We start from the raw sequence: 26722 nt of genomic DNA on the forward strand, positions 1-26722 counted from the left end.
AAGGAAGGGCTCATGAGACAGTGGGGAATGTAGATTCAGTTGGATGTTGGGCGGAACAAAGGTTGCTAGGTCTAGAATAGAAATCTTCGGGGTCTGTTTCCTCATGCAGAAGGTGGGAGGTCTCATAGGAAGAGAGGTATGATAAAATTAAAACAACAAATGTAAAGTGTTTAGCACAGTGTCTCGTTCTGAATGGGTCATGTTTTTATATAGGTACTTCTGCTGTCTTTATAATTAACTACCCTCCAAAGCTCTGGTCCTTTAGAGTCACTCAACAGTATATTAACTTAAAAGAATTGAGAATTAAACAGAATCAAAAAAGTTGAAAATAGGGGCGCCTGGGTGGCTTAGTGGGTTAAAGCCTCTGCCTTCAGCTCGGGTCATGATCCCAGCGTCCTGAGATCGAGCCCCGCAATCGGGCTCTCTGCTCGGCAGGGAGCCTGCTTCCTCCTCTCTCTCTGCCTGCCTCTCTGCCTGCTTGTGATCTCTGTCTGTCAAATAAATAAATAAAATCTTAAAAAAAAAAACTAGAAAATAGAAGAAAGTAAAATGAACACTAGTCAAGATCACCTCTTGGCCAGGTTGCCCACCCCTGTAACCCAGAACCAGGGTGATCATACTGCCATGAATTGAATGGAGAACCACAAAATGGAAGGAGACCCAGGTAATAGTCCACATAAAGCCCAAAGTGATATTTGTTTGAAAACAGGTATTTATTTACTTTTTAATTTAAATCTTTTCATTTCATGGATACACTTCACAGAGCAATTAGAACAACAAACATAGAAACTTACTTTCCTAACGTAATGTGTAGTTATAAGTGGGGTGAAAAACCTGGACCCTAATAGATATAAACATTTACTACTGTATATCCAACACAGTCGATGCAAGATGACATTCCCTAAAAAACTTAACTCAAAACTGGACCTACTGAAGACAAAATGTTGAGCTGAAAGTTTCATGAGAGAATCTTAATTTAAATAAATGTTTCATAAAATATGATAATGAAATATTAAAATATTTTTATAAATGATTTCATCTATGTATACATAATCAATGAGTACATTGAAGAAGAAAAGCCCTTCCTTGCACAGTTGTACATTTCATAAGACTGTAGAGTCCCTATTAGGGCCACTGCTGCCATCAGTGTGCACTTCATATTTGCTCCACTGAACCTCCATTCCAGCTAGTGTTTGGGTATTGGCTATATTAGACTTCTTCCTATCACTACTTATTTCTTCCCTCTACTTCTTCCTCTACTTGGCCTCCTTCCTTTTCTTGTACAGCTTCTTCAGTATCTTCTAGAGCCCCTTGTGAGCACTGTGATATCTCCTTTCCAGCCCCAACACTGGCACCAATAATCAGACTTAAAAATATTGCCACAAGAAATAAGGGAAATATGTACAATAGATTGCCAAGGCTTTTGCTTTCAAATTTATTCTCACTGCCTCTGCCAAAATTACCACGATGAAAACTAGGACGTCTAGTTTCATCTTCACTTACATTTCCATCATCTGGCTTGCCGGGGGGACCACTGTCCACACTACCCCCATTTCCTGAAACTTTGCAGTCGGGGGGTGCATAGCCCTCCTCACAATGGCAGTGCCTTAAATTGTTGCAGACTCCTCTCCCATTACACATTTCTTGAGGTTCACAGTCGTACTTGAGCACAGCACGATCAATGCAGGAGTAATTCACACAGACTTTGTGTGGGCCACAAAGGGTGCCAGTGTCCACATATCCATCATCAGGGATATCAGTAATGTTATAGACATCCATGCTCCAGCACCAGTCATCATTGTGAGCTACTTGAATCAGAGTATGGTGGGGTTTGATTGGTGGTACCCGTGTAATATTTGTACATATAAGTTTCCCACAAAATATATTCTCATCAGTGCACTTAACGTATCTAGGGACAGCAGCAGTAGGACAGCCACAGTTTCCAAACCGGTTCCCTTTCGTGTTCATGGAAATGTAACAGTCTTCTGGGGCTGACCTTGCAGGTGACCCATATATATCCATGCACTGAGTATCAGGGTTCCTGCACCGGCCCATAAAACAATAGTGAATTATATCACACGATGTACCATCTTGCTTATAGTGGTCCCTGGGACATTCTCCAGAAGTACCATCACAATACTCTGGGAGGTCACACTCTCCAAGAGCAGAACGACACATGAAACCCTTACGTCTCCACTGGCAATTAAAACAGCATAGTCCATCACTACACTGTGCATGCTCATTCAGCCTACATGTTTGGTCACAGCATGGATTATTACCACAGTCAGGTCCACAGTCACACTCCTCATTCACCTCCAACACACCGTTTCCACACGTGGCTTGCCTACGCAGGCGACCTTTGGGCCGGGGCTTGTTAAATAGGCAGGCCCCTTTGTGCTCCCAGAGGAACTGGTAGAAGTGGTCAGAGCTGCAGTTGCTGAAGCCACTTTCTTTAGTGATGTTTTCATGCATGAGGCAGAAGCGTTTATCTTTACAAGTGCAGGCCGAGTGGTCGTGCTGAATACCCAAGTTGTGCCCAAGCTCATGGGCCATGAGCGCCGCAAACAGGAGGCCATCTTCGTGGTGGAAGGATTCAACAGCGGCTGCAAAGCCTCTTGAACAGGCACCATTGAGGAATGCCTGTCCCGCACCGTCTTCAGGATGATGTCCCACGATCATGTGGGCAACATCGTGCTTCACCCGGGGGAAGAGCTGCTCCTGTCTCCAGCTATTGAAATTCCTCAGTGTAACTCGCAAGTCCGCTGGGACTTCTATGAGGTCCCCCTCGGTCCAGATCTCCATTCCAGCCAGCACCACCTGGGTGTTTATTCCCCGAGTGAAGATGTTGGCCAGAGCAGTGATGTCCATTACTCTCTGGACTGTCTCATCGACGTTACTGCCCCACATCTGGAAGCGCTGGTTGCTGACCACGACGAACATCTCCACGTACTTGGTGTGTGACCAAAAGGACGGCAGTGCCTGTAGACTGCGAGGCTTCCTGCTCCCTTGTTGCCGGCTGGTGGACACCACTTGGCTGCCTTTGGAAGTGACGCTGCAGGACACTCGAGCTTGGGGTGCCATGGTGTACAACACATGTTCAAACTGTTTTGAGGTGTCCATGGGCTCAATGCCATAGGGCTTCCCCTCCTTAATCAGGATGCCCCTGAGGCCTGAACAGGTGTTGAGGGACACAAAAGAACCCGGGACTCCTTCTATGTAGCCTTCGTAGTGACAGTCATGCGAGATGAAAGGCACTTCTTGCCCCAGGACCCCATTGTGGTAGCTGAAGACTGGCAAGTTATTCACAAAATAGTCTCTCTTCACCTTCAGTTGAATCACCTGCTTCTGGCCCTGCATTACTAGTGTATAGGATGCCTTTTCCCCTGGGTCTTCCCTTCCCTTGACTGTCAGACTCTTGGGGATGACTGTTTCATAAGAAGAGTAATATACAGATCCAGGGTCACAGTTCAAGCCTGGCAGGAAAATCAGTACCAACACTAGCATGATCCCCAACCTGACACACGAAGGTCCTGGCACTACTGGTGCCCGCCTCCAGCCCTTCATTTGTGGAGCCCAAACCGGAAGCACTCTGCCAGCCTCATAGGCAGCCACTTGGTATTTCTGTAGAGAAGACGAGGAGGAGGCAGACTGTCTCAAAGAAGCTGCCACTGACGTGGCCGTTGGGAATCGGTTGATGGTGTGTGACCTGTGTCCGTCAGTAGCGGCTGTCCCTGACACAGAGAGCCTCAGGCGTTAGCTCCAGATCTATGCTGGTGCATAAAGGATGGCTACCGCCTACCCGTGAGAAGCATAGCCTTTGGCTGTGTCCTTTCTAGTTTTTCCGATCTGTTATCCTTCAGGTAGTGTCCTTTCTATGTGACTTCTTCCCCAGCATCAACTTCAGTGCTCCCTGGCTAAGGTCCTTTTGACATCGTGGACTGACGTAATCATGAAGGAGTGCAGATGCTAAAATGCAAGACCCTGCCTGGAGAGTGGAAACAAAACCTCCATGCCTTCTCAACTGTGCCGCACGGAATGCCCCACCCCCGCCCCTCCTGTCGTCCGTTGCTTGGCTAACTCCAAGTGTTCCAGACCAGGGGGCTTAGACATCTTTGGAGGCACACTCTGTTGCTCACTTCCCCTCCTTTAAACTCTTGCTCTGTAACACATGGACATCATAACTCAGATTGTTCTTTATCCCTGGATGGCATTATAGGGATATGCGTCATCTCACAGGCCGGTCTGTTAGAAAAGGCAAGTGGAGTGGCAGCCCTGTGCCACAAGATAGACCCGAGTAGGCCAGTGACTCTTGGGACAAGGGTCAATACCCCTGTGTTTTAACATCGTCAGAGTTTGGTTTCTCAAGTTCTGTTTATAACACTGTCCAAACGTGTGTGTGGGGATGCCAGTAGAGCGGCCTCCACTTCTGGGTGAGTATCATGGGCCCATTGGTGGGTGAGTCCAGGCCCACACTCTTCATAGGATGGCCCTGACATCCTGGTATGCTAATACTATGCCGGTTGTAAACTAGGTATCCTGAAAGTCTCTCCTGTGTTAGAATACGGCCTCCGTGTGTTCAGTGACCAGTTCTGTCTGTTCATCTTTATTATACCCTCAGGACTAGGAGAGTGCTTGTCCAAAAGTAGACAAACGAGGATTATTTATCAAGTGAATAAATGACTCCCAGGTTATGAGTGCTGTGATGTCTCATCTGTTGTGTGTTATTTGTTTGTACTTGCTCGATGCCTGTCCTGAACGGCTAAAAATGTCTTCAGGAAAACCCACAACCATGCTGACTAACGGCACATTTGTGATCTCAATATGTACCTCTTCCTACATTCAGCCAGCAGGTCACTCTCCTGACTACTTCTAGCCTCACCTTTGGCTGAGAAAAATAGAAGCAGTCCAAAGAGTGCTTCCACGTGTCGGTGCCGGGTGAGCCCCCCTGTGTCTAGATCTTCCTCCTACTACGGAGGATAAGCTGTCCATGCTCCAATCGAAGGCCGGTCCCTCTGCTTGTATGCGGAGTCTCCTACCCTTTTTAATTTCTCGTGGACTTTGCTTTTCCAGTTATCCCTTCTCCCTTTTCCATCTTAAACATCTATTTGTCCGTTAGATCCAGTCTCATTATATGCTGTAATATCTCACCTTTATGAAACTATCCTTCTCAGCCCATGTCACTCTCCAGTCACATCCAGTTTCTCTTCTGTTTCATAGTGAAGCCCTTTGACAGAGTGTATAAACACTCTTGTTCCAGTTTGCATCACTACTTTTTTCTTTTCTGAAATGCTTAACTTGGAATCATACCAAGTTATGGTATGATTCCACAAACACATGACATGCATAAGACAGAGAAGTGTTTTACACTCAATTATTAAAAGGAGAACAGCTGAGCCAGACACAAAAGGACAAATATTCTATGATTTCATATATTTTTAAATTTTTTTTATTTAAATGCAATTCAGTTAATATATGGTGTATTATTAGCTTCAGATCTAGAATCTAGGGATTCATCAGTTACATGTAACACCCACTGTTCATTCCATCGAGTGCTCTCCTTAGTGGCCATCACCCAGATACCCTATTTCCCCCACCCCCGCCTATTTCCACTCCAGAAACCCTCAGTTTGATTCCCATGGTTAAGAGTCTCTTATGGTTTGTCTCCCTCTCTGTTTATGTCTGATTTAATTTTTTGTTCCCTTCCACTGTGTTTATCTGTTTTGTTTCTTTGATCCCTTATGTGAGTGAAATCATGATATTTCTCTTCCTCTGTCTTATTTCATTTAGCATAATACCCTCTAGTTGCATCCAAGTCACTGCAGATGGCAGGATTTCATTCTTTTTTTTTTTTTTTGAAGATTTTGTATATTTATTTGACAGACAGAGATCACAAGTAGGCAGAGAGGCAGGCAGAGAGAGGGGGAGGGAAGCAGGCTCCCCGCCAAGGAAAGCACATGATGCGTGGCTCGATCCCAGGACCCTGGGATCGTGACCTGAGCCAAGGGCAGAGGCTTTAACCCATGGAGCCACCCAGGCGCCCCAGGATCTCATTATCTGTGATGGTTGAGTAATATTTCATTGCATATACACATATGCGCACACGCGCGCAAACACACACACGCACACACATACACACCCCACATTTTCTTTATCCATTCACCTGTTGATGGACATCTAGGCTCTTTCCATATTTTGGTGATTGTGGCCATCAGTGCTGTAAACATTGGCGTACGTGTGCCCCTTGAGATCACTACATTTGTGTCCTTTGAATAAATACCTAGTAGTGCAATTGCTGGGTCATAGGGTAGCTCTATGTTTCACTATTTGAGGAACCTCCATAGAGTTTCCCAGAGTGCCTGTACCAGTTTGCATTCCTACCAAGAGTGTTAGAGGGTTCCCTTTCCTCCACATCTTTGCCAACATCTGTTGTTCCCTGAGTTGTTAATTTTAGCCATGCTGACCTGTGTGAGGTGGTACCTCATCGTGATATTGGTTTGTATTTCCCTGATGCTGAGCGATATTGAGCATTTGTGTCTGGTAGCCATTCCTATGTCTTCTTTGGAGGAATGCCTATTCATGTCTTCTGCCTATTTCTTGACTGGATTTTTTTGGTTTTTTGGGTGTTAAGTTTGAGAAGTTCTTTATAGATTTTGGATACTAGTATGTCACTTTTCTGGTATGTCATTTGTAAATATTTTCTTTTTATGATATGTCATTTGTAAATATTTTCTCCCATTCTGTAGGTTGCCTTTTAGTTTATGTTTTGTTCTTTTTTTTAAGATTTTATTTACTCATTTGATAGAGAGAGACACACAGAGGGGACACAAGCAGGGGAAGTGGGAGAGGGAGAAGCAGGCTTCCCGCCGAGCAGGCAGCCTGATTGGGGTTTGATCCCGGGACCCTGGGATCACGACCCGAGTCGAAGGCATCCACCCAACCGACTGAGCCACCCAAGAGCCCCTACCTTTTAGTTTTGTTGACTGTTTTCTTTGCTGTGCAAAACTTTTTGTCTTGATGAAGTCCCAGTAGTTCCTTTTTTTTTTTTTTAAGATTTTATTTATTTATTTGACAGATGGAGATCACAGAGAGGCAGGCAGAGAGAGAGGAGGAAGCAGGCTCCCTGCTAAGCAGAGAGCCCGATGTGGGGCTCGATCCCAAGACCCTGGGATCATGACCTGAGCCGAAGGCGGAGGCTCTAACCCACTGAGCCACCCAGGCGCCCCCCAGTAGTTCATTTTTGCTTCTGTTTCCCTTCGCGTTGAAGGCGTGTCAAACAAGAAGTTGCTGCAGCTGAGGTCAAAGAGGTTGCGCCTGTGGTCACTAGTATTTTGATGGAGTCCTGTCTCACATTTAGGTCTGTCATCTGTTTCGAGCTTATTTGTGTGTATGGTTTGAGAAAGAGGTCTGATTTCATTCTTCTGCAATGTGGCTGTCCAGTATGAGTTATGTATCAATAAAGCTGTTGTTGAAAGTCAAGATGTATTGAACCACCCTGCAACCCAGGAGTAAATCCAACTTGGTCATGGTGAATAATCCTTTTAATGTACTCTTAGATCCTATTAGCTAGTGTCTTGGAGCGAATTTTTGCATCCATGTTCATCAGGAATATTGCTCTGTAATTCTCCTTTTTGGTGGGGTCTTGGTCTGGCTTTGGAATCAAGCTAATGCTGGCCTCATAGAATGAGCTTGGAAGTTTTCCTTCCATTTTGATGTTTTCAAACAGCTTCAGAAGACTAGGAATTAATTCTTCTTCAAATGTTTAGTAGAATTCCATTGGGAGGCCATCTGGCCCTGGTTCTGGTTTTTAGGGAAGTTTTTGATTACTGCTTCAATTTGTTTGCTGGTTATGGGTGTGTTTAAGTTTTCTATTACTTTAAAAAAAAAAAAAAGGTTTTACTTATTTGTCCGAGAGAGCACAAGCACAAGCAAGGGGAGAGGCAGGCAGAGGAGAAGCAGGCTTCCTGCTGAACAAGGAGCCCGATGTAGGGCTCCATCCCATGACCCTGGGATCATGACCTGAGCTGAAGGCAGATGCTGAACCGACTGAGCCACTCAGGTGGTCCGGGTTTTCTATTTCTTTTTGTTTCAGTTTTGGTTGTTTATATGTCTCTAGGAATGTGTCCGTTTCTTCCAAGATTGTCCAATTTGGTACCATATAATTGCTTCTAATATTCACTTGTAATTGTATTTCTTCAGTGTTGGCTGTGATTTCTCCTCTTTCATTCATGATTTTGTTTGTTTGGGTCCTTTCTCTTTCCTTTTTGGTAAATCTGGCCAGGGGTTTCTTGATCTTGTGAATTCTTCCAGAGAACCAGCTCCTAGTTCCCTTGTGATCTGTTGTACTGTTATTGTTGTTGTTGTTGTTTTTAATTTCTGTATCTTTGATTTCTGCTCTGATCTTTATTAGTGCTCTTCTCCTGCTGGATTTAGGCTTTGTTTGCTGTTCTTTCTCCAGCTCCTGTAGGTGTAAGGTTAGATTGTGTGTTTGAGACTTTTCTTGTTTCTTGAGAAAGGCTTGAATTCTTATATACAATATAAGTGCCTTTGGTGCATCCCAAAGGCGCTGAACCTTTCTGTTTTCATGTTCATGTGTTTCCATGTATTTTTTAAATTCTTCTTTAATTTCCTGGTTGACCCATTCATTCTTTAGTAGGATGCTCTTCAGCCTCCATGTATTTGTGTGCCTTCCAACTTTCCTCTTGTGACTGAGTTCACGTTTTAAAGCCTTGTGGTCTGAAAACATGCATGGTATGATCTCAGTCTTTTTGTACCAGTTGAGACCTGATTTGTGACCCATTGTGTGACCTATTCTGGAGAATGTTCCATGGGCACTTGAGAAGAATGTGAATTTTGTTGCTTTAGGATGAAACGCTCTGAATATGTCTGCGAAGGCCATCTGGTGCAGTGTGTCATTCATTCAAAGCTGTTGTTTCTTGGTCGATCTTCTGCTTAGGTGATCTGTCCATTGCTGTGAGTAAGGTGTTAACATCCCCTACTGTTATTGTACTATTATCAATGTGTTTCTTTAATTTTGTTATTAATTGGTTTATACAGTCGGCTGCTCCCAAGTTAGGGGCATACATACTTATAATGGTTGGATCTTCTAGTGGGATAGACCCTTTTATTATGACATAGTGTCCTTCTGCATCTCTTATTACAGCCTTTGGTTTAAAATCTAGTTTGTCTGATATAAAGATTGCTACTTATAGTTTTTATCAATGTCCATTAGCATGAAACATGGTTCTCCATCCCCTCACTTTCAATCTAGCGGTGCTTCTGGGTCTAAAATGTGTCTCTTGTAGAGAGCATATCAATAGGGCCTTTTTAAAAAATCCAATCTGATACCGTGTGTCTACTGATTGGAGCATTCAGTCCATTTATATTCAGAGTAATTACTGAAAGATATTTAGTGCCATTGTATTACCTGTTAAGTTGCTGGTTTTGTAGATTGTCTCTGTTCTCGTGATCCCTGTTGCTTTTGGGCTCTCTCTGCACTCAAAGGATCCCCTTTAATATTTTTTGCAGAGGACACCCAGGTAGCTTGGCTAAGCGACTGCCTTTGGCTCAGGTCATCATCCTGGAGTCCTGGGATGGAGTCCCACATCGGGCTCCGCGCTCAGCAGGGAGTCTCCTTCTCCCTCTGACCTTCTCCCTGTCATCCTCTTCCTCCTGTTCTTTCTTTTGTGGTGAGTTCCTCCATCTCATCATTATTTCCAGAAAAGAAGAGAAGAAAGAGAGAAAAGACAAAAATAACAACAATAACACCAGAAAAATACAAACAAAACTAACCAGAAGAAATAAGAAACAAACAAAAGTAAGAAGTCAAACAACAAGTAAAACAACAAAACAATAAACTAAATCCTGAGTGTATTTTGGTTTGTTTGTTAAAAGACACTAGATCTCAAAAGCAGGAAAGAAAGGAAAACTTATATATATATTTTTGTGTATCTGTGTGTGTATATATATCTCAATGTGTATGTGTAGATCTCAAGTAGGAAAGAATAAAAAAATTTTATATATAAATATGTATAATAAGTATAATATCAATTTATATATAAATATATAAGATTATATATAAACATGTATTTATATAGAAATAACAAAACTTACATGTAAATGTAATATAATATAACATATGTAACATTATATATAATAAAAATACAATAAAATACAACAGAAGGAAACATAAATAAAGTATATATTACAAACTTAGTAAGAACCAAAAAAGAATTTAAAAAAATAAGAAGATACCTGAAAAGAATAAAACTGAAAGACTAATGAATAATAAGTATTTTTAAAAAGCTGTGAATGCTATATACTGTCTTTCCCAAAAGCTGAAGTTTTGCAGTTCCCTATAATGGGAAAACTTGGTGCTAGCGAGTTGTTCCAGCTCGTCTTCCGGCAGAGGGGTCTGTTGGGGGGATTCTCAGGTATCCTTGCTTGGTGGAATTGCACTTCTATTACTAGGGGGCAGGGCTCAGTGCAAGCAGCTCCAGATTGCACTGTGTTGTGCACCGTTTTGTTCTCTGAAGGCCTTCAGCACCGATGGGGTTGGGGGTATGGAAATGGCCGTGCCTGATCTCTAGCCATAACTCCCTCCCCCCCCCCCCCGCACTCTTCAGGGAGCCCTGACAGGTGCAGTGAATCACCTCTTGTCTCCCTGGTTCCCGACAGACCTCTTTGTTCACCCGGCCTGTGACCGAGCACTTTTATCTCAGGCACCCACCCAGCTCTGAATCTCCAAACTTGACAGACTCTTGCATTGCAAACACATGCCATTTTTCCCAGGAAAGGGGGTGCGGGCCTCGCTGTACTTCTGCCTGTTGCTGTCCCCTGCCCGGAGAGCAGTCCTACCACCATGAAGCAATTCACAGTTTATGGCAACACAGAGCAGAAAGCTGGCTGCTAGGCTTGCTGTTTTCACCTGGCTTCCCGGCTCAGATCCCTGAAAATCCTGCCACACTCTGGCACCCCACATTCTTCTTGTGACCTTGGGGATCCCAGGGCCACGCTATCCGACGTGGGATTCCACCCCACTTCGCCACCTGAGCATCTTCAAGCCAGGGACGTCCCCCAACTCTAGCAGATTTCTGAAAGTTCTGATTTTGTGCTCCCCTGCTTATAAAACTTTGAGGGAGCTTCCTTGAGCAGACTTCCTCCCCTCCGCCCTATCTACTCATCTATTGCCCCGGATTCATGTCTCCATGCCTCCTACCCTCCAAAAGGTGGTCTCTTTTCTATTTGTAGAATTGCAGCAATTCTCTTCTCAGATCTGCGATTAATTTTGCGGGTGTTCAGAATGATTTGGTAACTATGTAACTGAATTCCAGGCACCAGGCGAAATTAGGGTCCCCTACTCCTCTGCCATCTTAACTTCTCCTCTGTGATTTCCTTTAGATGAGGTTCCTCAAAAGGTCAAGTTCATAGAGAAAGTAGAATAGAGTTGACCAGGAGCTGGGGAAAAGAGTGACAGGGAGTTATTGTTGTCTGATGGGTACAGGGTTTCAGTTTGGGACAATGACAGGCTCTGGAGATGGATGGTGGTGAAGGCTGTCCAGCAGTGTGAATGTACTTAATGCCACCAAACTGTACACTTAAAAAATGGTAAAGACGGTTAATTTTATGTGATGTTTATTTTACTGAGGGAGGGAGACTGCTGTGTAGGTACGACCTGAATGATGTAATCAACAGTTTTAGCTCCATAGAAATCACCCATGTGCCATTGCCAATCACAGATCCTCCTGCATCAGAGATAATTATGGTAACTACTTTCTCCTTAAAAAAAATTGTTTTGCTTCCCAAATATGCATCCCAGTATAACTGTGTAATTTACTTGTCTTTTAATAACACGTTTATTGAGATACAGTTCACATGCCATGATCGTTTTTGTTTAAGGAGTCCAGTTCAAATAAGTCAGCAGAGAAAGTCGATTTTCCTATGGTTTCACTTACTTGTGGAACATAAGGAATAGCACGGAGGACATTAAGAGAAGGAAAGGAAAAATGAAGGGATGGGAATCAGAGGGGGAGATGAACCATGAGAGACTGTGGACTCCGAGAAACCAACTGAGAGTCTTAGAGGGGAGGGGGTGGGGAATGGGTTGGCCCGGTGATGGGTATTGAGGAGGGCACGTATTGCAGGGAGCACTGGGTGTTATATGCAAACAGTGAATCACGGACCCTACATCAACACCGACGATGTACTGCGTGGTGACTAACATAACATAATATGAAAATAAATAAATAAAGAGTCCAGTTCAGGGGCACCTGGGTGGCTCAGTCAGTTAAGCGTCTGCCTTCAGGTCAGGTCGTCATCCCAGTGTCCTGGGATCAAGCCCCGCTGAGCAGAGAGCCTGCTTCTTCCTCTCCCTGCCGCTCCCCCTGTTTGTACTCTCTCTCTGTCTCTCTGTCAAATAAATAAATAAAGTCTTCAAAAAGTAATAAAAAAATAGAGTCCAGTTCAGTGGTTTGTAGTATGTTCAGAAAATTGTGCAACCATCACCGCAGTCGATTTTAGAACATTTTCCTCACCCTCTAAAGAAAACTCTCCCATTCATTAGCAGCCCCTCTTCATATCCCCCCTTCCCTGAGCCCCCAGCCACCACTAGCGTGCTTTCTGGGACTTTGTCTGTTCCGGGCATTTCATAGCAACAGACTCCTACAAGTTGTCATCTTCTGTGATGGACTTATTTCACCTCGCCTGTTTTCAAGGATGAGCCATGTTGTAGCATGTGTCAGTACTTCATTTCCTTTGGGCCAAATAGTAGATTCCTTTTGAGTAAAGGAATAGGCCACATTTTTTTTTTTAATTTATTTAGGACCCATCAGTGGATGACCATTTTGGTGGTTTCCACTTTTTGGCTATCGTGAATAATACTGCTGTGGACATGGGAGTATAAGTTTTTGCTTGGACGTATGTTTTCATTTTCCTTGGGTAGGTGCTTGGGAGTGGAGTTGTTCAGTCATGCGTTAACTTTGTGTTTAGCGTTTTGAGGAACGGCCCAACTCTTCTCTAAAGCAGCTACATACTATTACAATCTTGCCAGCCGTGAATGAGGATTCCAGTTTCTCCAGGACTCACCGACATTCGACACTGCCTGTCTTTTTGGTTTTAGCCATCCCAGTGGATGTAAAATGGCTTCTCATTGTAGTTTTGATGTGCACTTTTGTGATAATTCATGATATTGCACATCCTTTCACATTCTTATTGATCTTTGTTTCTTCTTTGAAGAAATGTCTGTTCACAGCCTGTGCCCTTTTAAAATTGGACGTCTTTTTTTGGTAAGAGTTCTTATCTTTTCTGGGTACTGGTCCCCATCAGATATATGATCCGCTAATATTTTCTCCCATCCTGTGGGCCGTCTTTTCACTTTCTCAGTGCTGTGTTTTTCTCAGAGTGGAGAAGTATTCCATTTCTCCTTCCAATCTTTTTTTCACCACTATTGTTTTCCAGGACTCCTTTTCATCTTATAACCTATAACTGAAACTCCGTAGTCATTAAAATGTAAATCTCCATTGCCTATTTGCTTCCATCCCCTAGCCACCACCATTCTACTTCCTGTCTCTAGGATTGTGACTACTCTGGGTGCCTCCTATGAGTGGAATCATACAAGACTCGTGTTTTGGGAACTGGATTATTTCACTTGGCATAATGTCCTTGAAGGTCATCTGTTGTTGCGGCACGCGTCAGGATTTCTTTTCTTTCTGAGGATGGATAGTGTTTCATTGTAAGTATACACCACATTTTGCTTATCCATTGGTCATCCATCGATGGACACTTAGGTTGCTTCTGTGTTTTAGCTATTGTGAATAGTGCTGCTGTGAACATGGACATACCAAGAGCTCTTCAAGACCCTGCTTTCAGTTCTTTGGGGCGTATACCCAGGAGTGGAATTGCTGGTTCGTATGGCAAGTCTATTTGTGATCTTTTGAGGAACCGTGACACTGTATTCCTGTACAGCCTCTGTACCATTTTACATTTTCACTGGCGGCACGCATGGGTTCCAATTTCATCCACGCCCTCGCCAACACAGGACGTCTTATTTTCTGTTTTTTGGATAGTAGCCATCCTCATGGATGGGAGGTGGTATCTCATTGCAGTTTTGGTTTGCGTTTCCTTCATGATGAGTGATGTTGAGCATCTTTTATGTGCCCTTTCTCTAACACTCTACATGTGCTCTGTCACCAAATCCTTTGAGCTCTACCTCACCGTATATGCAGATTCTAGCCTCTTCTCACCACTACCACTTCAGCCACCCTCCTAAAAGCTTCCAACATCTCCTGCTTGGCATATCACAGGGTCTCTAAGGATTTTCTGCTTATGCAATGGCCCATCGCCCCACCCCTGCCTGTTCTTTGATCATGTAGCAGATGGAGTGATCCTTCAGTACTTCTCAGCTCTGGTCACTCCTTTGCCAAAGGCCTTCTGTGCTTCCCATCTCCACTGAAATAGAAACGTAAGTCCTTACCGGTCCTTACCAAGTCTTCATGTGATCTGTCTCCATCCACAGCCCTCAACTGCTACTCCACCATGCCCACTCTGTCCAGATAATGCTGACCTCCTTGCTGCTCTTCAAACATGCCAAGCATGCTCCCATCTCAGGACCCTTCCACTTAGACTTCCCTCTCCCTGATTGGCTCTTCCCCTTCTCTGACCATTGGCTTGAAATAGAATTCCACCTTCACATCACTCTTGTTCCCCTTGCACAGCTTCATTCTGCTCCGTTGCATATATTACAGCCTGACGCATCATGGAGTTATCTTTTTGTTGGTGCCAGGTTTGCAGTCTTTTTTTTTTTTTTTCCATTTTCATGGGATCAGAGGCTTTGTCTTATTTTCTACCATGTCCCTAGTACTAGTACAACAGTTCATAGGTAAGGACTCAGCAATGGTTGAATGAATGAATGAATGAGGAGAGGTGACGTGTCAGCTTCACAGTCCAATTAGACTTCCGTAAAAAGCACCGAGGTTGGACAGCAAGCCGCGAATGTGCACGTTGGCCTGTCCTGAGCCATTTGCATGTTAAGGACTAAGGATGCAGTCAAGAGGGAGATAGCTGGAATCTTTGACTTAGGATCCAAGCAGCAGGTTGCTTTTAATGCCACCATGGTCTTGAAAGGGGGCCTCTAAGGAAAGGAAGAAAGTCCTTATCAGGCTTACCTGTAACTGGGCCCAAGGCAGCAATTGCCACATCAGCCAAATCTTACTCCTCCCCGCCCCCAGAGATTTTCCACTTAGGAGGAGAAGTAGAATGTGTTTGCAAATGATCATGTATGTGATAGGTCAGAATGCCATAGGTACAAGGGAAATTCAGTACTGTGACTCGGTAGTGGTAGATCTTACCATAGCTGAACAACGTACAATTCATACAATCTTACATCCATCGACACAGTTGATTTTAGATCTCCTAAAATCAGTGTTGATCTGCGTACCCACTGTATGCCAAGCAGTGCACTCCATACTGGCACACAGGTCACCCAACTTAATCTCTCAGCCAGTTTGTGAGCGGAGTCCTTTGTGTGGCCATCTTACTGAGGCAGAAACCTAGGCCTGAGGAAGTGAAGTTTGGTGTCTAAGACCAACCAGCCAGAGAGTAACACCTGGGATTTAGGGACAGGGAAGATGAAAGCCCCCTTAATCAGAAGAAAGGTTCTCTTTTTCTGGTTGGATTTGTTAGGCTAGGAGAACACAAGACGCCAAGCTTACACAGCTTTCATGCTCTTAGCATCCAAGGAGAAGAAAAGAGCTCTCAGGGTGCTTAGGAAAGATAGCCTACTCTTTTCTCTTATGCTTGAGTTTTTTTGTAAAACACCCACTAGATATTGACATGGGTCATAAAAACAACTAACGTGACAATAAATATGATTAAAATTATATCTGTTTTAGAATAAAAATCATGAATAAAAGGAACGGTTTCTTTCTCTTTTTTTTGGCGCATTGTTACATAAAATGTAAATACTGCAGTATTTACAGGACTCTGATTAGTTGGGGGATCTGATGTATTGGTACCATTTTGTTCCAACAGTTTTATAGTTTCCTGTCTGTAGGCTTTTCTTAAACCATGACGCATCAGTTACCGCAAAGTTCATGTGTTGTTACCTGTAATTTTAGAGGTTCCCATGAATTGTCAATAGGTAAAATATCAACTAAGAAATCAAGAGAACAAACAAAACGCAAATGAATCCAACACTGTTTATGTGTATGTCCCCTGGCCTCCATTGTCTACCCTGCCCTATTCACCTGGATCCCTGAATCAGGTGCAGCTCCTTCCAGAGAGCCCCAATTTTATAAACCCCAGTTGCTAGGCTGCATGGAGTCTGAAGTGATGCTTCATCCAAAAATTGCCTTTATTTATTTTAAATTACCAGTATTTCATGAATAAAAACTGTCATAGTAAATTAGAGTCCTCAGTAGATAATGTTCCTAAAATAATACATTGATGTGACTTGGGTGAATAATCCCGGGATAGTTACAGATAATACAATTGTGTCAAACAATGTAGATGGAAGATGGTATGCCCTGAAAAGTAATTTTAGCTCAGAAATTGAGCCAAATGATACAAGGTATTGATACAATGATCTATGAGAAACGCTTAAATATATTGTTTCATGAAATGGGATAAGGCAATACTACAGAATATTTTGTATATGATTTCATGTATCAATGTATAACCGAATTGCTAAAGTAAATATTGAAAGCTGGGTTCCTCCTCCCAGATTACTATGTTTCTCTAGACTATATAGTCCAGTTAGAGCACTGGAACCATCAGTTCTCACTTCACCTTTGCCTCTATGAGCCTCTCATCCCCCCTCAGTGCTTGAGATATTTGATGTATTTGGCTTCTTCCTTCACTATTTTTATACCTTCGGTTATACCTGTCCTTCACCTGCTACCTCTTATGGTGCAGACCCTCCTGGGACTTCTGGAGGTGGGGCCTGCGGGGGCGGTGGGGCCTCTGGAGGTGGTGGGGCCTCCGGGGGTGGAGAGACCTCCGGGGGTGGGGCCTCTGGGGGCGAAGGGCCCTCCGGGGGTGGGGAATCCGGTTGTTGGGGGACCTCCTGGGGTGGGGGCTCCTCCTGGGAAGGGGGCGCCTCCTGTGGCGGGGGCTCCTCTTGTGGCGGGGGGCCCTCCTGTGGTAGGGCGCCCTCCTGCGGTGGGAGTGCCTCCTCTGGTGGTGGGGCTTCCTTTGGAGCCCCCTCTGGACCCATCTCTGAAATATCCACGGGTTTCTTTCCTAAGTCCTGTGGTAAGACCTCTGTGTCCTCAGTAGTCTCTGTGGTCTCCTCTGAGGAGCTTCCTGGCGTCTCTGTTGACTCAATTCCAGCCTTAAAGCTAATGGAAAATACTAAAATCAACAATACTAGCAAAAGAAATGCGGGGAGTATGAAAATCACCTTGTCAAGAACATTCATTTCATTCTTCCGTTTAGTAGGAATGCCACTTCCTCCTACACTTAGATTTTCATCAGGTGATTTGCCAGGGGGACCACTGTCCACACTACCCCCATTTCCTGGAGCTTTGCAGTCAGGGGGTGCGTAGCCAGCCTCACAATGGCAGTGCCTTAAATTGTTGCAAACTCCTTTCCCATTACACATTTCTTTTGGTTCACAGTCGTATTTGAGCACAGCACGATCACTACAGGAGTAATTCACACAGACTTTGTGTGGGCCACAAAGGGTGCCAGTGTCCACATCTCCATCATCAGGGATATCAGTATCATTAAAGGCATCCATGCTCCAGCAGAAGTCTTTTTGATGAGGGACCTGGATTAATGTATGCTGGTGTTTCACTGCTGGTATCTTTCTAATATTTGTACATACAAGTTTCCCACAAAATATATTCTTATCAGAGCACTTAACATATTTTGGACTAGTTGAAGCCCCAAAGCCACAGTTTCCAAACCGGTTCCCTTTCATGTTCATGGAAATGTAACAGTCTTCTGGGGCTGACCTTGCAGGTGACCCATATATATCCATGCACTGAGTATCAGGGTTCCTGCACCGGCCCATAAAACAATAGTGAATTATATCACACGATGTACCATCTTGCTTATAGTGGTCCCTGGGACATTCTCCAGAAGTACCATCACAATACTCTGGGAGGTCACACTCTCCAAGAGCAGAACGACACATGAAACCCTTACGTCTCCACTGGCAATTAAAACAGCATAGTCCATCACTACACTGTGCATGCTCATTCAGCCTACATGTTTGGTCACAGCATGGATTATTACCACAGTCAGGTCCACAGTCACACTCCTCATTCACCTCCAACACACCGTTTCCACACGTGGCTTGCCTACGCAGGCGACCTTTGGGCCGGGGCTTGTTAAATAGGCAGGCTCCTTTGTGCTCCCGGAGGAACTGGTAGAAGTGGTCAGAGCTGCAGTTGCTGAAGCCACTTTCTTTAGTGATGTTTTCATGCATGAGGCAGAAGCGTTTATCTTTACAAGTGCAGGCCGAGTGGTCGTGCTGAATACCCAAGTTGTGCCCAAGCTCATGGGCCATGAGCGCCGCAAACAGGAGGCCATCTTCGTGGTGGAAGGATTCAACAGCGGCTGCAAAGCCTCTTGAACAGGCACCATTGAGGAATGCCTGTCCCGCACCGTCTTCAGGATGATGTCCCACGATCATGTGGGCAACATCGTGCTTCACCCGGGGGAAGAGCTGCTCCTGTCTCCAGCTATTGAAATTCCTCAGTGTAACTCGCAAGTCCGCTGGGACTTCTATGAGGTCCCCCTCGGTCCAGATCTCCATTCCAGCCAGCACCACCTGGGTGTTTATTCCCCGAGTGAAGATGTTGGCCAGAGCAGTGATGTCCATTACTCTCTGGACTGTCTCATCGACGTTACTGCCCCACATCTGGAAGCGCTGGTTGCTGACCACGACGAACATCTCCACGTACTTGGTGTGTGACCAAAAGGACGGCAGTGCCTGTAGACTGCGAGGCTTCCTGCTCCCTTGTTGCCGGCTGGTGGACACCACTTGGCTGCCTTTGGAAGTGACGCTGCAGGACACTCGAGCTTGGGGTGCCATGGTGTACAACACATGTTCAAACTGTTTTGAGGTGTCCATGGGCTCAATGCCATAGGGCTTCCCCTCCTTAATCAGGATGCCCCTGAGGCCTGAACAGGTGTTGAGGGACACAAAAGAACCCGGGACTCCTTCTATGTAGCCTTCGTAGTGACAGTCATGCGAGATGAAAGGCACTTCTTGCCCCAGGACCCCATTGTGGTAGCTGAAGACTGGCAAGTTATTCACAAAATAGTCTCTCTTCACCTTCAGTTGAATCACCTGCTTCTGGCCCTGCATTACTAGTGTATAGGATGCCTTTTCCCCTGGGTCTTCCCTTCCCTTGACTGTCAGACTCTTGGGGATGACTGTTTCATAAGAAGAGTAATATACAGATCCAGGGTCACAGTACAAGCCTGGCAGGAAAATCACCAACAGCAACACAATCCCCAACGTAAAACATGAAGTTTTTGGCACTGGTCCCAGCCTGAAGTCCCTCTTTTGCTGAGCCCAAGTCTGAAACTTCATCTTACCCTCTTTCAAGGCCCTTTGGTTCTTCCATAGTGAAGGCAATATAGAGGAAGAGTTTCTCAAAGAGGCTAGCATTGACAATGCTATTGAGAGTCAGTTGATGCTGTGTGGCCTATGTCCCACAGCAACAGCTCTCCCAGGCATGCTGAGACCTGGAGAGTCAGACATCAGCTCCACGTCTAGGCTGGCTCCCTCAGGGGTGGCTGCTGAGACTTTGGGGCTGGATTTCTATTTGGTCTTGGCCTTTGGTAGTTCCCTTACCCTATGACTTCCTTCCAACAGCAGAAGCTCTAATGTTCCTTGAGTTTGTTCCCTTTACCTTCACAGATATGCCATGTAGGCAGACTGTAATGATTCAGACAGTACTATTAACTCGTAATTTGCCTAAATTATCCTTATTCTCAGCCCAGGCCACACTACTCCTGATATCCGTTAATCTGCTCATTCTTTGAAACCCAACATTCTGGCAGGAGGTAGGGGGAGGGGACAGGGATTCTTTGGGGATCTCTGAGCAGGACAAAGTTCTCTGTACCCACTGCCTCCTTTCCTCATTTCTGTAGTTATCAGGATATCGTTTCTCATCCCAACCCTCCTTCATCAGCCTATGTTCATAAGACATGAGTTTAAACTTTTTGTATCTGTATGTAAACAAATTCTTCCCTACAATAAGTTTTCCTAATACACATAAGTGATAAATGAACTAAAGCTAGTTTTACCATGGAAGTATACAAGTAACTAGGATCAACATTCAATTCCTCCTAACTGCCCCAACATAAAAACAAACTCTGATTAGATATCCAGTTACCATTTCATCAAGAAAATAAAAAATGGACTGTGTTAAGAATTTTTAAAATATTTTTTCACTTATAACTAAAATTGAACTGTAATGTCTATATAAGTCCTTCGATTTGGTTTTGTGTCAATTTCCTGGTGTATTTAGCAGTAATTTTAAAAGGGGGGGGGGAAGCCCTATCTATTTACTTTTCTTGCAGTTACTCTCCAGTACATTCTCTGATAAACTAATATAAGACTGTAATATCTGTTACCCTGCATAAAAATAATTCTATATCAAGTCAAATATTTACAATATAAAACCTTTAAAATAAAGGTTGTGACTACTAGTAGCACTAAAAAATGGGGATATGCCCCAATTCAAAAAGGAATGGTACAGGGTCACCTACATGGCTCAGTCCGTTGAGCATCCTGACTCCTCTCAGGGTCATGAGATGGAGCCCTGCATCAGGCTCTGCTCAGCGAGGAGACTGCTTGAGATTCTCTTTCTCCCTCTGCTTCTGGCCCTCCCCCAACTCATGCTTGCTCTATCAAATTTAAGAAAAGGAATGGCTCAATACCCCAAGATCTCAGATACGAGCAGGGGAGCAGATCAACTCAATAATATTTAATTCCTAATACAGATTTTGAAATTTATCATTAGGATTTGGCAATAGAACTTGCACTGTTATATCATAAATCCACTAAAAAATCTATAGGAAAAAGGTAAAATGATTTCTAGTTGGACTTCTTTTATTTTATATAAGAGGAGAAATCCTCTCAAAATTATATAATTTGGAAATTATCAGACTTAAGGTATTTCCCTTATTTGAACCACAAACAGGCAGGGCAAATTAGGTAAAGTCATTTTGTAGGATAAAATAATCAAATCAATAATGAAAGAACACTTCTATTTTTTAAATAAAAATTGTAACTAAGCATATCCAATTTTCTAATTCTCAAATTGAAACACATTTTCTTCAAAAAATACACATGCACATAAGCATTTGCACACAAGATCTGACTTAGATCACTTGCATTCTTTAACCAATAATTCCTTCAATTTGTTCTTTCTCACATTAATACAAGCTCTTTTTAAAAAGCTATCTTTTTAATTTTCTTTTTTTTTAATCTTTTTAATTTTCTTTTTCTTTCTTATGTAAGCTCTATGCCTATTGTGGGGTTCAAACTCATAACCCTGAGATCAAGAGTTGCAGGCTCCACCAACTGAGCCAGCCAGGCTCCCCTAAAAACTATATCCATTTTTAGCTTTGAAGAGCTAAAAAGCAGGGTGCCTGGCTGACTCAGTTGGTTAAGCATCTAACTCTTGATTTCTGCTCAGGTCCTGATCTCAGGGTCATGAGATCTAGCTCTTGGGCTCAGCATGAAGTCTAGTTGTCCTGCTCCCTCTGTTCCTCTCCCTTCCTGCACTCTATTTCCCTCTCAAATAAATAAATCTTTTTTTTTTTAAGATTTTTTATTTATTTATTTGACAGACAGATCACAAATAGGCAGAGAGGCAGGCAGAGAGAGGAGGAAGCAGGCTCCCCACCGAGCGAGAGCCCGACGCAGGGCTCGATCCCAGGACCTCGAGACCACGACCTGAGCCGAAGGCAGAGGCCCCAACCCACTGAGCCACCCAGGCGCCCCTCAAATAAATAAATCTTAAAAAAAAAAAAAAAGTTAAAAAGCTAAAAAGCTATCCTCTTATGTTTCAAAAGGTAAATTTCTGAAAGGTATTCTCCTATGTTCATACAATATATTAACCAGGAAGATACACAAACTGTTTTACATCAAGCAGATCTATAACTATGGTGAAGTCCATAGGCATCTGAGTGATAAGTAATGGTTTTAGTTAAACAGAGGGTTAGCAAATCATGTGGGAAAACTTGAATATGCTAACCTCCTGCCTACAAAAGTTGTTCTTACGATATGCCTTCCTACAGGTATGAGCATTTAAAGATTTTATTTATTTATTTGACACAGAGAGTCAGTGAGAGAGGGAACACAAGCAAGGGCAGTGGAAGAGGGAGAAGCAGGCTTCCTGCTGAGCAGGGAGCCAATGCAGGGATCGATCCTACGACCCTAGGATCATGACCCGAAGGCAGACGTTTAACTGACTTGAGCCACCCAGGCGCCCTGCAGGTATAAGCATTTAGAGGCTGGAAGAGATGAGGACAATTCTGTTTCACTACCAGTTACATGTGAAATTTGCCTTATTAGTCAACCTGACATAAAGCAGGATTTGCTGCTAGCCTACAACTCCACAAATAAAACTCCACTTGGAAGATCAAACAGTGCAGAGTCCTTTGAGGACTACTGTTTTGTCAAGAGTCCCAAGTAGGACCCACTTTTATATTACAACAACTGGATCATCCTCCAGGGCATTCATAAACTTCCAGCATGGTACTCTCGTGTGGACATGTCTGGACGTAGCATTTATTTTGGGGGCCAGATTAATTCAGCCTGGTAAGACTAAGACATGGGCAACTGCTGCTCTCTGAGTAAAAAGAAGTACTATTTTGGATGTCCTAGCTCATGCCTAAATTCACCACACACTACTGGAAAAAAGTTATCCTGAGCCTTTGGAAGCCACCCAAGTAAAAAATTGAGAAGGGAATGGTAGATAGGGCATACCAGAAGTTTCCTCTGAAGAGTAACAAAGCTAACTATGGCCTTCCTCTCTCCAGCCAATACCTCTACCCTGAGAAAAACAAGTGAACATTCAGTTGTTCTAGAAATAAGTAGAGTTTTCCTGACTACAGTGATCTGTAAGACTGTATTTCATTAAAAAACAATAATTTGATTCAGCACTTAATTCAACTCTCAGCTAAGTCTTCAAGTCAGTAAATAAAACCTTTTGTTTTCCTCTGCTGCCTAACTCTTAGATTTTGCCATGTTTAAAAGTATTGAATTCTCAGGGCGCCTGGGTGGTTCAGTTGGTTAAGCGTCTGCCTTCACTCAGGTCATGATTCCAGGCTCCCTACTCAGCGGGGAGTCTGCTTCTCCCTCTGCCCCTCCCCCTGCTCATGCTCCCCCCCCACCCTCAAACAAATAAATAAAATCATTAAAAAAATTCCTGAATTCTCCTTACATGGTATCCATTCACAACAGTTATTCATCACCTAAGATTAGGGAGCCTTACCTCAAAAAATATCTATTACCCAATGTAATAAGGTAATTCTTACAAAATACTTTGTGTTTTTATCCTACATTTCTGGTCAGTCACATACATATGGGGCAAACGAACCAAATGTCATCCTGAAGCCATAGCCAAGTGGAAGAGTTGTAAAAGTAAGTGAGCTCTGTGAGATCAATTTTGGTCGAAGAGAATGTGATGGGATGAAAGCGAAGAACTTGCCTACAGATCATCTTCCTCTGCCCTATAATGCAATTTGCCTGCTAGGCCTTCTATTTACCAACACAGGCACCCACCAAAGACTACAATAAACAAACAAATAAATAAAAAGGGTTTATGGAAGTCCATGAGCACAACAGAAAACAATAAAAACATCTGGCCTTGCTTTCTGTTCAAACAGCTGATCTCTGGGCCAGAACTACCCTTCCTGAAACTGACAGTACGGAACAAATAAATACAGCCCAGGCATGCCCACGTGAAGCACAGGCCAAAGCATTCGACAGTAAAATGGCACGTTTGAGAGAAAAAACCTGGTCTTAGCACTGGGTTATGGGGAGTAGGCAGAATCAGGTTTTTTCTCTTCTTAGGTGCTAACCCAATAGTTCAGTTTACATGGTATGTAACTTTCTCAGAAAAATCATCCAATAAAAAGAGCCAAGAGAACAGAGAAAAGGAAGAAAAAGCAACAGAGCTCGGTGAGGCCCCTGAGGAAGGGGAGAAGACTGAGCGGGATCTCAGATGAACAGAAGGAATCTCTGGTTCTGCGTGAAAAGAATACACTCAAAATCCCGTTAAGATTTAAGAAGTACACCGATACCTTTTGAAAGATATAATAAAAAAGAAATGTTACCACTTTTCTTGAAATAATTAGGGACAAGAAAAATGAGGACTCTGCTTCCTGCCTCGTCCGTCATGGGAGTTGGTATCCTGTGGGTTCCAGCAGGCCGTCTACAGTATGGATCCACAAAAATTTTTTGGCACCAGAGGTAATTTACCAATAGTGCAGAAAGCAAATACACAGGGCAAGTGAAACCAGATTCCACGGTACTTGATTCAACTGTTTACTAAAGAGACAGGTCAGTATAGTCAGTCCTTTGTCTACCACCGGCAAATGGTTTTTGTACACTTTATTACAAATAAAATAATCTTGTTTGACGATACCGCCTGTCATCTTACAAACATATGAGAAGCAGTCCTAGAGTAAGAGTTTATCTCTAGGAACTGAACTTTTCTTAAAAACAAACAAATGAACTATACTATGAATAAGTCCTGTATCTAAATTTATACAGCGTCTTTAGATAATGTGGAAATGAAATTATGATTTATTAATTTACATAAAAATTACTTTATACATTAAAGAAGGATTTTTCAAATTGTTAAAAAAACAAAGTCTGAAGCTGTCATTATTGGGATTCGTGGGACATGGTTTGCTCTTCTATCACCTGCTTCACAATTTCTGCCAGTTTTAGTCGATCTACTTTATCTGTGAATCCACGACCTGAAATGTAAAAAAGAAAACAGTCAGTCTCCAAACGTGTGGAGCTGAGATTCTAGACAGGGGCCCAATAAGGTACCAATGTGGTGTACGACAGGGGCTCTGCAGGGTTGACTCTGCAGCACACTGTTTATCTGAATTCTGTAAAACCAGTGGAAGGGCCAGACACCCAGATATGCCTATGCAGTTAATGTAGGACTAACCACCATCCCACAAATACCCCTCTCACTCTCTAACCTCACTTCACCTCAAAACAGCCCCAGCTCAGCCCCCAAAGATCCTTGATGTTCTACACATAGTCACTTCTCTGCATCAATGAAGAAAGGAAGAAGGATTTTCTTACCATTCCAGCTGAAGCTCTGCAGAGTATCTCTTAGAAGTTTGCATTCCCGGTTATACTTCCAAGCCTCCTGCATTACTTCATTCAACTTTTCATCTTCATTCTCTCCTATTGATAAAGATGAAGAAGTAGTTGTGTTTTCCAGTGACAACATGGGATTTTAAGTGTCAGAGATGGAAGGACACAATCTGCAACTTGTTGAGAAGTGATGAGTAAAGGCGCAAACTTTTGACACTGTTGTTACTACCAGTCCCTACATTACATGTAGGCCACTTCTGGGCTTTGCATTCTTCTACTCTGACAGCCTCACACAAATCTTCTGATGTCCCCAGGGTCTTAGCACTAGGGTATGGGGAGTAGGCAGAATCAGACTCTGCTGCTGAGCAAAAACACATGGTTAATCTAAGAAACCAGGAGAAGGGAGAACAAGGCTGAGTGGACCACCTTCTTTCTCCTAAGCTCTTTTCTTACTTTGGAAGCTATCTAAGTACACTATGTGAATTCTCTGAAAACCCAAGGAATTTAGACAGTTTTCTGGGTGCCTACTTGAGGCATCTCATTCATCTGCCGAGAAGAGCCCATTATACCCCACTGAATGGAGAGACTACACTAAAAGAAAGCTCTCACTCAAAAGGAGACATGTACAAGTCACAGTCTGGCCATGATACACGTAGCAGCAAGGGGCACTTCTGAACTTCTGGGAGGTACTCTCTTTATATTCACGAGTTAATGACAGTCTTGCACTCTAAAGGCTCTAGAAATGTTTCCTGACCTTCACAAGCTGATCCAGACCCTGTCCACATTTTCTGTTCTTCATTTTCTGTCCTGTGCCCTCATTAACAAACCAAGAAAACATAAAACTGCATGCTGCACCAAACACTGGTAATTAAACCTCAACTAGCAGTTTCACAGAAAACCAAAGGAGGGGCAGAACTTACCACCTTTCTGAGTTCCCACTGCCGTCTCTTTTTAGTGGATATGGAATAATTTATATAATGTACTTATTCTCTTAGAACACAAAGATGAGGAAGACAACCTCAAATTAAACTGCTCCTTCTAGCATGTGCACCCACGTACGCGGAACATTCATAAATGGCGTGACCTTTACCAGCCTGGGGGAGAATACACTGAGCAATCACGTCTCGGAGCTTTTCCAAGGCAACGTTTGAATCCTCGGCTCCATTCTCACGGTCGTGGATATAAACACCGTCCTTTGGCTTGGTGCTTTAAAGTTTGGAAGAGAGGGAATAACAAGGTGAAACCTCAAAAACCAACTCTCTAGGCTTGGTTAACTCTAAACACAAAGTTAACTCTAAACATAAGGCAGCACATTTTTCAGATAAATAATTAACTACAGAGTGTCTCCAACTTCTGATGCTATTTAATGGGCTTATCCTTTCCACCCTCATAAGAGGTAGCAAAAGGGCAAACCCCTGG

General features: G+C 43.5%; 3 protein-coding genes across 5 annotated transcripts in view; all 3 read right to left on the reverse strand.

Annotated features, from left to right (window-relative positions):
• Positions 1-1227: 1227 nt before the first annotated feature.
• On the reverse strand, positions 1228-3357 carry LOC308354307 (disintegrin and metalloproteinase domain-containing protein 1a-like; the record flags this gene model as incomplete). Its single annotated transcript, XM_080821636.1, has 1 exon — positions 1228-3357. One exon carries the CDS (start codon positions 3355-3357, stop codon positions 1228-1230), a length of 2130 nt encoding a protein of 709 aa, XP_080677762.1.
• Positions 3358-16894: 13537 nt separating this feature from the next.
• Positions 16895-19615, reverse strand: LOC308354308 (disintegrin and metalloproteinase domain-containing protein 1a-like; the record flags this gene model as incomplete). The annotated part of the gene is made up of 1 exon (XM_080821637.1): positions 16895-19615. One exon carries the CDS (start codon positions 19613-19615, stop codon positions 16895-16897), a length of 2721 nt encoding a protein of 906 aa, XP_080677763.1.
• A 4157-nt stretch (positions 19616-23772) lies between these two features.
• MAPKAPK5 (MAPK activated protein kinase 5) overlaps positions 23773-26722 on the reverse strand; it is a 37772-nt gene continuing 34822 nt past the window's right edge. For 2 of the 3 annotated variants that reach the window (XM_080822287.1, XM_080822289.1), the window contains 3 exons: positions 26388-26509; positions 25289-25393; positions 23773-24948 (listed from right to left, as the gene is read on the reverse strand). In XM_080822287.1, the coding sequence (XP_080678413.1) occupies positions 24854-24948; positions 25289-25393; positions 26388-26509 (322 nt within the window). In that variant the 3' untranslated portion in view covers positions 23773-24853. The remainder of the gene's footprint in view (positions 24949-25288; positions 25394-26387; positions 26510-26722) is intronic. The other variant, XM_080822288.1, reaches the window with a different exon arrangement.

The sequence above is a fragment of the Martes martes genome (genome assembly GCF_963455335.1).
Source record: "Martes martes genome assembly, chromosome: 13".
Lineage (NCBI taxonomy): Eukaryota > Metazoa > Chordata > Mammalia > Carnivora > Mustelidae > Martes > Martes martes.